The sequence below is a fragment of the Lutra lutra genome, chromosome 3, assembly GCF_902655055.1.
Source record: "Lutra lutra chromosome 3, mLutLut1.2, whole genome shotgun sequence".
Classification (NCBI taxonomy): domain Eukaryota; kingdom Metazoa; phylum Chordata; class Mammalia; order Carnivora; family Mustelidae; genus Lutra; species Lutra lutra.
Genome location: NC_062280.1, coordinates 138,624,884 through 138,638,902, shown reverse-complemented (window position 1 = coordinate 138,638,902; position 14,019 = coordinate 138,624,884). Strand labels below are relative to the sequence as shown.

At 35.8% G+C, this 14,019-nt stretch overlaps 1 protein-coding gene across 5 annotated transcripts in view; it reads right to left on the bottom strand.

Annotated features, from left to right (window-relative positions):
• INTS6 (integrator complex subunit 6) overlaps positions 1-14,019 on the bottom strand; it is a 93,089-nt gene that overhangs the window by 35,695 nt on the left and 43,375 nt on the right. For all 5 annotated transcript variants that reach the window (XM_047723330.1, XM_047723331.1, XM_047723333.1 and 2 more), the window contains one exon: positions 405-588. In XM_047723330.1, coding sequence (XP_047579286.1) covers positions 405-588 — 184 coding nt within the window. The remainder of the gene's footprint in view (positions 1-404; positions 589-14,019) is intronic.

Sequence of the window (14,019 nt, the reverse complement as noted above, 5' to 3'; positions counted from 1 at the left end):
TCTAACCTACTATCTAGCTTCCTCTTTGCCTCTAGGGAAAATTGTACTTAACCAAGGAATCAATCATTACATGGTTAATGGGATGATTTTCAAAATTCTGTTCATTTTTCAGAGAAAATAATTTTACTGCATTCATGAACCATTGGTAATCTTTATAGGTAAGGCAGAAGTTTAACAACTTCAAATACCAGCACCTTCTATATGGGTAGAAAGAAATACCATTCATTTCAGATCCAGTAGTATTAAATCCCACTCAAATCCGATAACAGAAGTTCATTGATGTCGTTGTAATTCCTAACATTAACTCGAACAAAAACAAACATGGAGTTTTTGAAATGTACATTTAAAACATTCAGATCAACTCTGCCTTAAGTCACTGAATTACTGCCAGCAAAGAAACTTACCGCCTGTTACTTCACACATTGGTGTGATCGCAGAGTCATCTAAAGGCACACCTGTCAACTGTTCTGTTTCTACTGACATGGTGCCAGGCAACCGCAACACTAGTGCAAAGAGTCTCTGATCCCAACGAAAAGGTTCCTTGGTCAATTCACTTCCAGGCAAAGGAGAATTAAGAGGTAAATGGAGCTGAAAATAAGGGGGGAAAAAATAAGATTCCACAGGCTGTTTTTCCCAAAAGGCCACATTAATTACACATATATTAAAACTAAGTATCATCAGTCTCCTATCACTTAAAAAACAAATGCTTATGAAGAAAAGATACGGCTAAAATAAGCACCTGAGAGGCTGTTACGTCCATTTTCTTAAGCTTTTACTCGAAAGACCTCAATTGAAAAACATCTATTATTGAAATGCTTTTTAGGTTTCCATTCAACTAACCACCAGGTGCTGGACTGCTTCCAAATAAATCATTTCATTTAATCATTAAAACAAGCCTCTAATAAATATCTTATTATTCCTATTTTCTAGATTAAAAAATGTCTCAGAAAGAATAAGTGATCTGGCCTCCTGGGATCAAGTCAGTACTTTTTCTAGTATACCACGGCAGCCACAAACGTTTCCAGTTAATAATTTTAATTAGGTTTAATTTTTTGACAAAACATATATTCCCAAAGCATCTGCATAAAAGAAAATTTTGTCACTCTAATTACATATTAAGTGTATTAAAAATAATGATTCTTACCACATCTGAGTAAAGGAAGAGGGCTTTTACTTTTCCATGTGTTTTTTAACAGCTATCTTTCCCCAATCCCAACAGACCTGCTAAAATTAGGATTCGGGATTCTTAAGAATCTTAGAAGAGTTTGAAGTGATTCTAATGGGTAGCTCTGCACCAAGTAAGTAACAGAGGACCAAGAGAATCCACACACAAATCTTAGCGTAACTAAATGGAGATGACCAGAAAGAATGTGTATCAAGAAGTGATGCAACAGCAGACGCGGAGCACTGAAAGGAGAAAAGGGGAAAGGGAAGTAAAGGTTGAACTACACCTCACCAAGCCTTTTATTCTAGCTGCCAGTTTACAGGGACTGCTAGGGACACGGATTCAAGTTAAATACCACCACAAGAAGCAACAAGTCAAATCCAGCAAGTGGGACATCCTATAGGACAGATGATTGCCTTCTCCAATAAATCAATAGCATGAAAAAGCAAAGACTGGGGAGTGAAGAGAGTTGGTGGAACATTACAGAAGAAAAGACAAAGAAATCAAAAGCAAAGATTTTTTGAGAAAATATGGATTATACCTTACTGCAATTATTAATATTTTATGTGTGATAATGACATGGTGCCCAGAAAAACAAAAACTTCATCACATATATAATTCTTAAAAATAAAAATAAAGCCCAGGATTACCATACTTGGGGATTTATTTAGAGTTTTCTCTAAAATACAGAAAATACTTTAAAACATCACTTCCAAATTAATTGCCAAAGTTTAGACTGCTTTGGTCATACAGCAAACATAACTATTGCTTATGGCCTTTCTATTTCTCACCTCAAAGATTTCTGCACTTGTTAAATTAGGGATTGAAGTCATTCTACACTGACTTAAGACTCAATTTTTTTGTGAGTTACCTTAAACCATTAAAAAAAAAAATCAAATTCTATTCTCAGAAGAGAATTCCTAGTGAAGCTCTTGCTAAGCTGGCACCTCTCCGAAAGCTTCATGCTAAGAGAATACGCTGCAAGATCCAAATCAGCCAAGGTTTTGTGACCATGGCCAGGAGTCATGAGCCTTTCCTCTGACACTGATCCTACTTAAGGCAGAAGTCAGAGGGAGTAGGATGGAATGCTGAAGAAGTTTGGGCCAGGATGTTCTGTGAGGAAGGTTCTCTAACCTCTCTCCGTGACACCTGGAAAACAGCTGAGGAACTCCAAGCCCTTGCTAATATTACCACACCTTGCCGGAAGAGAAAGAGGAAAACACTGTTTCCATCATCTCCTTTACTCCAGACCAGTCACCTCTGCACCTGGGAAGCACAACCACCGAGTGTTCGGTCATTTTCTAAGATCACAAAAACATCAAAGCACAAGTAACAATGGAGGAAGGAGGAGGAATAGTTACTCTGGGATATAATCAACACATGGAACTGTCTCAAGAATCCACAGGATAACAGCACTCCAAAGACCTCAGATATAAGCAGTGCATAGGACAATGACAGTTTCCAAACTGTATACACATACACACACAGCTAATCAGATAATTCTCTCTCTCTCTTGCTTCTCCACACTCACAAGCAGGCAGGCATACACATACACACGCACACACACAAATCAAATATTTTAATGATAAGCATCTACAAGGGAGACAATATAAAACAAAATAGCTGGCCTTTGTGGAATGCCAGAGCTGGAAAATATTTCAAGCAAAATAAACAAAACAACCAAGAATGGTCACAAGCATATTTCATACATAGTTATATCACTTTTATAAAACTTGTCAAATTTTTATTTAGTTTTCTATTTATCATTTCCCCTTCCCCATATCCCCTCTCACCAACAGAGGAGGGAAAAAAAAATCCCCTCTAGTTGAAATGTGCCAGTAATATTGGAAGGAACAATAGTAGGCCAACAGGGACAGGAAAAATACAAAGAGCCTGAAAGAAAAATATTCTTAAGAAGGTTCAACTATTCCAAATCTAAAGTCTACAACTGAAATTCTAGCAGCATGTTAAAATCAGAAATGGAGGCCTTTCCAAATATATGGACTCTGAGAATCAAGGCAAATTGCACATAAATCAAGAAATCAATATAAAATTAACCATAAGAAAAATGTACAAAAATACAAATGGGTAATTCTCAATAGTGAAAAATGGGAGAAAAAATACCTATGGAAATCCATATGGCCAGACAACACAAATTAAAAATATGAGGGAGGGCATCTGGGTGGCTCAGTCGTTAAGCATCTACCTTTAGCTCAGGTCATGATCCCAGGGTCCCGGGATCGAGCCCTGCATCCAACTCCCTGCTTGGCAGGAAGCCTGCTTCTCCCTCTCCCACTCCCCCTGCTTGTGTTCCCTCTCTCGCTGTGTCTCTATCAAATAAGTAAATAAAATCTTAAAAAAATATATGAGGGATATATCATTTTGCACCCATCATGTGAGCAAAATTTCAAGGGTTGACAAAAGTGATGAGAAGTGTGTGTGTGTGTGTATATCTCAATGGAAACTTTCCATCACTCATATATAACCATTTTAGAAAACAATTTGATAATATCTGATAAGGTGAAGATTAGCATACACCAGGAACCAGCAATGCCATCTCTAGTTATACATCTTTTTTTTTTTAAAGATTTTATTTGATAGAGATCACAAGTGGGTGGAGAGGCAGGCAGAGAGAGAGAGAGAGGAGGAAGCAGGCTCCCTGCAGAGCAAAGAGCCCGATGTGGGACTCCATCCCAGGACCCTGAGATCATGACCTGAGCCAAAGGCAGAGGCTTCCCCCACTGAGCCACAGAGGTGCCCCCGTCTAGTTATACATCTTAAAGAAACTCTCATGTATGTTTACAGGAAGCCAGGTAAAATACTCTCTACAGCATTATTTGAAACAGGAACACAGGAAACAACCTAGAAGTCCAATAAGGGAATCACTAAACAAACTATGGTCTGTTTATAAATCAGAGTTGAAATGAATAAACTCGACCTCTAAGATCCAACACGGATACATCTCAAAACAGTATTTTTTTAGTATAACATACATACAATTCATGCATCCATACATAAAAGAACATAAATAATTAATGTATAGCTTGGTGAACTTTCACAAGATGAATGTCCTTGTGTAATGAGCATTTTTATCAAGAAACAGAAACTTACTAATTTATGCCCCTCCAGTCATTCTCTCTCTCCAATTGACGTTTTCCTTGATTTTGAACTTTATATAAATGGAATTACAGAATATGGTCTCTTTGGCTATGGCTTCTTCCATTTAATATTATGGGATTGAGATTCATACTGTTGCATATTTAAGTGTAGGTCATTCATTCCCATTGCCACATAGCATGTGAGTATAAAAGACAGAGGGAAAGAGAGAGACAACAAAGGAATAGAGAGAGAACATGTACTGGAGTTTATCTATTTTTTTTTGTTGATAAGCATCTGGGTTGTTTCTAGTTTCTAGTATGAATAGTACAACTATGAAATTACAGCATGTCTTTTTATGAAAAACCTAGACATGCGCTTCTGTTGGTATACACCGAGGAACAAAAATGCTCGTGTCAAGTGCCTGCTAAAGGCTTCTGCCTGCTTTTTAAAAAATTGAGTTAACATTTTTTATTAATTTGAAAAATTACTAATATACTCTGGATGAGTCCCTTGTTAGATATACATACTGTAAATATCTTCTCCCATTTTGTGACCTCTTTTACTATTTTAGTGGTATCTTTTGATAAACTGAATTTCTTACATTTTTTCTTCCATGATTAGTACTTTCTGTGCCCTCAAAGGTCATGACAATTTCTTCTATATTCTTCCAGAAGTTTTACTATTTTACCACTTACATTTAAATCTGAAATTGAGTTTGTTCTATGAGTAGAAGTAGAGGTAGATTTTTTCTCAAACAGACACCCAACTGACATACTATTAAAAAAAATCCTTCTCCACTGTTCTAGAATATCACCTTTTTTCTTATATTGGGGGACAACTATAAGTGTGAGTCTATTTGTGAATCAAAACAGTATCAAGAAAGCAAGATGAAAAATGACACAGATAAGCATCTGTGTGCACTGTTAAATTATTACTTAATCTAGTTTTATATACATATAACATGTACATGTAGTAGAAGTGAGAAAGGTGAACTAAAAAGCTACATATCAAATTCACGATGGGGTGGGGTGGGGTGGGGAAGAGGGAAGAAAGTTAACACTGAGTAGGGGAACAAAGGAAACTACATCTTAACGATCTGCAGTGTTCTGTTTCATTTACTAAATTTTTAAAAAATCTACAACAAAAAAAACACAAAATTTGGCAAATATGTTGAAATTTTGTATCATTTATCCTTATCTATCCAGAATATCTGAATATGTTAATATGAAGATAAGTGTCAAAAGCAGATAAACTGTTCATTCAAGTAGTCAACTTATTATGTTTTATACAAAATCAAAGACAAGAAAACTTCATACATGCCTCAACTTAAAGTAGATTAGATTATAATCACAAACCCAAAGGTCCCACATTTTTAAGGACTTCAACAAAGAGTTCTCCTTGATCAGTTATTAAAGTATACTGCAAGAGGGCAAAATACTCCCTGAAAATTATGCATGCTTCTTTCAGTCGTCATTTTTTATTTACCTACCAAATATTAAACATCTTTTAGGTTCTAGGTATTTAAAGATGCATAATAAAATGTGGTCCCATCACTCAAAGAGTTCAGAGGAAAGGGATCATGTTCCTAAAGGAATTTTTTTTAGAGGTGTGTTGGGAGGATAAGCTAACCAGAAAACTACAATACTGGTTAGGAAGATATTTATTAGCTTATTTCTGAACACTTGGCAGGAAAAGTTTTATAAAACTTAATTTCAAGAAACTTCAGTGTAAGAGTATCTAAAGTTAAGTGTCTACACTGATGATGCTAAAAAAAATTGGTCATTAACAACACTTATAGAGTAGTTATTACTATACGGCAAACATTGTTCTAAACCATATATATATATGGCTCATATATATATATAAAATATATATACATATATTATTATATATTAACATCTATATACATTAATTCATTGAACCCACAAAAATAAACAAATAAGATAAGCACCATACAATTCCTATTTACAAATGACAAAAACACCTGTTTTTTCACAAAGAATTCCAATAACTTTCTAAAGTACACAGTAAATAGTAAGGAGACAGAGTTCAAACCCAGCTGGTCTGGCCCTTAATTCTGTGCTCTTAACCACTTCATTATACTGCCTAACCACTAGTGAAACCATTACCTACATTTTTTAAAAAATCAAGTGGTCAGATAACCACATAAAAAAAAATTTATTAAATAGAAAAAAGGAAAGTTTAATTATGAAAACTAACTACTTTTAGAAGCAAATTTTAAATCATCCCTTTAAAAATCTAGTGATTTTAAGCCACTAATTAGTAATATTTTATAAATAATTTAGATTGTTTTATGAAACGTCCTATGCTTTCCCCCCAAGTTACTCCTTTATCCAATGTAAAGATGCAGTAATATATTTTCTCCCTCCTACTGTTCTCTCCCAATTCCTAAGTACATGACTAATAACAATAATAAAAGTAAGCAAGAATAATAGCTAGGATATTGAGCACTTACTATGGGCCAAGCAAAATTCTATGAGCTTTTCGTATATTTAATAACAAACCAGTACAGGTACTATTATTATCTCCATTTTGGAGATAAGTTGTAATGTAAGATTCCACGTCAGAAGATACATATTTGGAGGATACATACTCAAATAATCCCTGCTATATAATCAAGTTTAGACCATGTAAGGACTGCAAATTTTAAGAATTGGCTAAATCATATGCAATTCAAGAATAGAGTAATCTCCCCATAATCATGACATTACTGGTCTTTATTAGGGTCTTCATAAGACTGTACTTGGCAAAACCTCAGTCTAATGGACTTATTAATAAGCAAAGAAAATTATTGTTTATAATAACAGTTTTATTTTTACTTGTATACAATTGAAGTTTTCTATATTATTTACTTTTTTTTAAAGATTTTATTTATTTTAGAGAGATGAGTGCACACAGGGGGAGGAGCAGAGGGAGAGAATCTCCAGCAGACTCCACACTCCACACTGAGCACAAACAAAGTCTGAATCGGGGTTTGATCCCCCCAAGATTCATGACCTAAGCTGAAACCACGAGTTGGACGCTCAACAACCTGAGCCACCCAGGCGCCCCTCTATATTATTTTAATGATTCATTTCATTGTTACCACCATTCAGACAACTTATGTAATTATCCTGGTAGCTGACAGAAAAGGAAACGTAACTCCAGCTTAAATTTAGGAAAACTGTCCCATTTTTCCTTCCCTTTGGAGATCTATCTTACTGACTTTTCACCTTTGAGTCTTTCCTGAACTTCTTATTAAAAAGGAATAAAATTTATTTCTCCACAGGTATCAAAAGTAAAGGGCAGATTAGGTAGGTCTAATGACAGTCTATCATTAGGCTTGCTCAACCTTTGTTATAAAAGTGCAATCTCTCCTTCATTCGACCGTTTTGTTTTTGATTATGGTTCAAATCCTAGTTATTTGTGCTAAGAACGTGCTAAGGCTCAACTTAAATTTTAATTATTCTGTTACTCATTGAGCACCTACTAAAGCATGGCATTATGTTAAGATTTAATAAGGACTATACCAAGCCAAATAACAGGACATGTTTTAGCTAGCTCACTTTAAGAGAAACTATTATAAAACCTTAGATAACCAGAATTCTTACACATTAACTACTTATTTTTTAGACCCACAGAATGTAAAAAATAAAAGTCAGCAAACAGTAAAAAAAAGACAAAAGAAATTTATTTTTAAAACATCTTTAAAAACCTTAGATAACCAGAATTCTTACACATTAACTACTTATTTTTTAGACCCACAGAATGTAAAGAATAAAAGTCAGCAAATAGTAAAAAAAAAGACAAAAGAAATTTATTTTTAAAACATCTTTAATTCAGAAACGAAGCAGATTTCTCATCGTATACAACCACCTAACTGGCTCCTAGATAATGTCTACACCAGAGCCAACCATGAGAGTCAAGACTGATTGATCTGTACCAACACTTAGGAGGTTTCCCTTGCACTTAGATGTTCTGCCAACTGGTTCTATTACAGAAGTAATTCAAATAGTAAGTCCTTTAATAATCATACTTCCTACATTATGTTTTAATGACCCATTTACCTGGCACCTATTTACCTATCCCACCAGTTTGAGAGAGGGCAAGGAGAAGGATCTTATTCTTTTCTGTGCCCCACCCCCCATCACAGTATTTGTCAAATGAAATAAATGAGGTCTTCCCCATTCCCACCGTAGAAGAAAAGTACAAGAGTAAGAGGGGTAGAGTGAGAGCTACAGTCAGAACACAAGTACCTCTCAGTCCTGCCAATAAGACCTGTGCTCTCCCCACCCCAAAACACACACAGATGTGGATGCAAACACACAAACACGGAATGTTTATGGTAGGTCACAAAACCAGGTAGTCTTATCTTCAAGAGCTGGGAGGATTACTGTCTTACTATGTATGTACTTGATCTCTATGTCCCTTCTATGTACCCACATAGAGGACACAAAAACATGAGCTGCAAAACCTGACACCTAGAGCAGGGGGTGGAGAACAGTCATTCCGTATGTTGAAGCCATAACAAGTACTTGGCCTTGTATATGATAACTTCAATTTTACTTTGATCTATGTGACGTTTTTATTAATGTTTGTCTTCTCAACTAGACCAATGGTGGTAGAGCTCCTATTTGTTTTTACTCATCATTTGAGACTCAGAGCCTAACACACTGTCTGATTCACAGAAGAAACTCAATAAATATGGCTGAATGAATAAATGATGTATGGATAAATAAGGTGACTGGCTAAGTTGTGAAGGCCACTAAGGAATCTAGTGAACAATAGAAAGCAATCAAACATTTTTAACAGCAGAATAACACTCAAGTGGTGTGCTTTAGAATCATTATTGCCATGATATGACAGCCTGAAAGTACTTGATGATATAACATGTGTGAGTACAGGAGTAAATGATTATCTGGCGGATGAACCAGGGAAGGCTCACAGAAAAGCAGCATCTGAGTAAGTTAGGAAAATGAAAAGTTGACTAAGAATCTAGAACCTTTTGTAGATTGGGCGATGGCATGTGCAGGGTGAAGATCATCATCAAAAATATAGGAGGCAAGAAATACAAAAAAAAATACTAGGATGAAAAACCAAATTAAAATTCAAAGCTGTTGGACAGTAAAGTAGAAAGGAGAAACTGAAGATTTTAAGAAGGCCTTTAAGTATGGTAACGTTTTAAGGGCGCCTGGGTGGCTCAGTCGGTTAAGCAATGGACTCTTCATTCTGGCTTAAGTCATGATCTCAGGGTCATGAGAGAGACTGACCCCCACTATGGACTCTGCTCAGTGGGGAGTCTGACTCTCCTCTTCTTTTCCCTCTGCCCCCTGCTCGTGTACCCTCTCACACAAATAAATAAATCTTAAAAAAAAAAAAAAGAATGGGTAAGGTTTTAATATGGGGGAGGTAGAGGAACAACATTCAGAGAAAGGGAATATATGAAAGAAAAAAACCAGAAGTATTCAGGCAGTTAGTAGCCTATTGGGTCAAGTTTAAAGAAAATAAAAAAGAATGACAAGGAATTTTTTTCTTCATCTACTAGTCATTCCCTAGTCTTTTCAGTCTACTAAAACAATTCCCACACAAAGTCACCCATGATTTTTTTTGGTCATTGTGATAAATGATAAGTATGGAAAGTGTTCCAGGACTAAGTCTTAACAGGCCTCACAACTTCATTATCACCCCCTTGGGAGCCAGCTTCCTCAAAAGGAAGATTGAACTTGACCACTGACTGATCAGACAGCATATGGAGACAGAAGCCACAGGGACAAGCAGCAAAGTGCCCAGGCAACAATGAGTACCAAAGCCCCAGATTATAAAAAAGGCCATCTTAAATATTCCAGCCCCAGTTAAGCAGCTAGCTGAATAACCTCAACCCACAGAATCTTGAGAAATAATACACTGGTTTCAAGCTTCTAAGATTTATGATGATATATTACATAGAAATAGATAATGGTGCCATTAAATCTAGTGGAGATTTTTCATAGTTAGCTTCCCAGCAGTATTCAAACTACCACTCTTTAGACACTCCTCCTTTAGCTTTCACATTGGAATATTCTCATGGTTTTCCCTCCTCTTCTCTGGCTGTTCTGTATTCTACCCTCAACACACAACCCAGACTCAACCTTCAATACCATTAACTGCTACAGATCCTCAAGGCTTAGTTTTAAGTCTTGGCCAATCTACATTTTAAACCCTCAACCCCTGCCCACAGCTTCATTTACTATCAATACTCAGATAATATTAAACTTTTTTATATATCCAGCCTAGATCTTTCTTCTGAGCATTCTTCTGCCTACTTGACATTCCCCTTGAATGGCTCAAAGGTACCTTAAACTCAACCTTCAAAACTGAAGTCATGATTTTCCTCCACCCAAAATGACACCCAACATTTCCTAGCTCAGTGAATGGTATCATAATCTCTCCAGCATTGGAAGAAGCCATCTCCCTCTTCCTTATTATACCCCAAATGTAATATAATGTATGTCACCAAATTTGGTTGATTTGACCTTACAAGTATCTCTTAAAATGACTACTTCTCTACCATCACCAAACTCCTCAGCCAATCCATTAGCAGAACTAATGCAACAATGCCTAACTGGTCTTCCAACATCCATTTGTCTCCCCTCCTCCACCCAGTATCTCCAAATAAAACCCTTGGATGGCCTCCTATTGCTTTTATTTTAATAACATGACTTGGCATTGCTTCGAGTCCCTTATGTGGTCAAGCCAACCTTCCATTTTATACAATGACCCCTTTTCTTTCATGCACTAAGTCACATGAGCTTGTTTCTAGTCTCGTTCTCAAAACATACTCCTTTCGGTGGGGGTGGGGGCGCCTGGATGGCTTAGTCGGTTAAGTGTCTGCTTTCTGCTCAGGTCATGATCTCAGGGTCCTGGAACTGAGCCCCACCTTGGGCTCCCCGCTCAGCAGGAAGCCTGCTTCTCCCTCTCCCCCTGCTTGTGCAGTTTCTCTGTGTCAAATAAATAAATAAATAAATCTTTAAAAAAAAATACTCCCATTGGGAAGATTCTTTGCACAGTCTGATATGATCATATTTCCCACTTTCTGTGTAGTAAATCTTACTCATTTCTTCAGATCTTAGCTTTCTCTGAGCTCCCCGATTAGATCTAGTGTGCCCTTATTGCAAGCTCTTAAAGCACATATTCCTCCTTCTGGAGGATATATGATAATTGCAATTTTACTTTGATCTATGTAACATTTTTATTTTTTTTTTAAGATTTTATTTGTTTATTTGACAGAGAGATCACAAATAGGCAGAGAGGCAGACAGAGAGAGAGGGGAAAGCAGGCTCCCCGCTGAGCAGCGAGCCCGATGTGGGGCTCGATCCCAGGACCCTGAGATCATGACCCAAGCCGAAGGCAGAGGCTTAACCCACTAAGCCACCCAGGTGCCCTATGTGACGTTTTTATTTAATGTTTGTCTTCTCAATGAGACCAATGGTGGTAGAGCTCCTGTTTGTTTTTACTCACCATTTGAGACTCAGAGCCTAGCACAGTGTCTGATTCACAGAAGAAATTCAATAAATATGGCTGAATGAATAAATGATGTATGGATGATGTATGGATAAATAAGGTGACTGTCTAAGTTGTGAAGGCTGCTAAGGAATCTAGTGAATGATGGAAAGCAATCAAACATTTTTAACAGCAAAATAACACTCAAGTGGTGTGCTTTAGAATCATTATTGCCATGATATGACAGGCTGAAAAAAAAAAAAAAAAACAAGGCAAGTTAAGGAGTTAATGTAATAGTTAAGAAAAGCAGCAGGGTGACTGATGGCAAAAGGAATAGGAATGAGAGGAAGAAACAGGTTAATGAAAGCAAAAAGCAAAGGACTAATACCAAAAACAATTATAGACAAAAAAATATAGAATATGCTATGTCCAAGGCCCTAACACTTTCTCTACCTCTACTTTTAAAGTGATGATATAACATGCTCAAAATGGTAACAGAGTACTTTATATATGAAGCATAATTTTTTGTAAAAGCTACAAAACTAAGTTTTAAATACACACACACAACCAAAAGAGTATTTTTCTCAAAAGATGTACAATAACATGTAACTACTCACAATTATTAATATTAAAAATATCTCAAAAAAATAAAAAAATAAAATTAAAAATCTCAAAGTATAAAGAATACAACATTAAAACTATAATAAATTATAAAGTATTAGGTCAAAAGTTTAGTTTAAAGCATGTTGATAAAAAACTTTAGAAATGAATAGCAGGACTCCTGGGTGGCTCAGCTGGTTAACCATCTGCGTTTGGCTCATGTCATGATCTCAGGGTCCTGGGATCAAGTTCCACATTAGGCTCCTCACTCAGTAGGGAGTTTGCTTCTCTCTCTGCCTGCAGCTTCCCCTGCTTATGCTCTCTTTCTGACAAATAAATAAATAAAAACAAAATAAAAACTAAAAAATAGTAAGAGCTTTCTGAGTCATTTTGAGAGCTACTATTTGCTAGGTAACTGACAACACGTAATACTTCAAGTATGAAAACTTACCAAAAAACTTCCCACAGCATGTTTTATATGTCCCTATCCTCTGGAAACAGACTGTACCCCCTAAAAATAATACGCTTTTCTTGGTAATTCCAAGAAGCAGAGAAAGACAAAGCTTAAAGACCTCTTGTTCATACCAAATATTGCCTCAAATCACAAAGCAAGTTAACAAGCTGACAATTCATTATTTGCTGAACTTTATACGAGGGTTTCAATTAAACATCCTGCTTGAATCATCATTTAATCTTCCTACATACCTATTACTTATAACTTATGGTTCTAAAGCATAGTATCATTTTAACATATTTCTTTGGTTCCCCAATATAACATTAAATGTATATAAAAAGTTCTCCAACAACAGCATACAATTATCCATGCGGCTTCATATCCTTCTTTCTCTCCTACCGCCGAGTTTGAATTTGAGTATCATAGACTTTTAAGTGTTCTCCACACTGGGTCTAGAGGTTCTTCTGAATCCCTTTTGGCCTTCAGAAGTTAAGAACATCAGAAAATTATATTTTATAGCTTGTGCTTATGAACTTTACCTCACTAGCACCTTCAGTTTGAAAAGTGAAATTTCAAGGTATATTAAAGACTAGCAGTGTTGCATTTGCATTTCCAATTAATTAACCTTAGAATATTTTTGTATTATTTTTATTTCAATTGCAAATTACTAGATGATACAATGCTTCACTTTCAAAGGTTGACTTTGGCCAGATGTTTGATTCCTCAGTAACAATTTTTCATAATTACAGAGAGTTTTACTTCTCAGAAATTTGGCAATTTCTCAACTGCCTTTATTTGCACTGCCTATCGTTCAGTAGGTAATCTATTGTATTATCATATTATTAAAATTTCATTATTAATTCACTATACAGCAATAAGTTCTTTAAAAATTTTCAAGCAAGAATTAGGAATCCAAATTTCTGTTAAACTTCTATGAAACTTCTAGTTAAAAATACATAGCAATTGGATGATCAGATGTAATGTATGAAGCATGTTTAGATTCTGGTTCAAATAACTGTCAACATTTCTGAGACGATTAGGGAGACTGGAATAAAGATCAGATATTAGACCACTATTTATTAGACCTCTTAAAAATTCTGTGAAGCTATAATGATAAATTAAAAATAAAATTAACTTATTTAAAAATTAAATTTAGCGGCACTGGCTGGCCCAGTGGATAAAGCATGTGACTATTGTTCTCAGGGTTGTTGAGTTCAAGCCT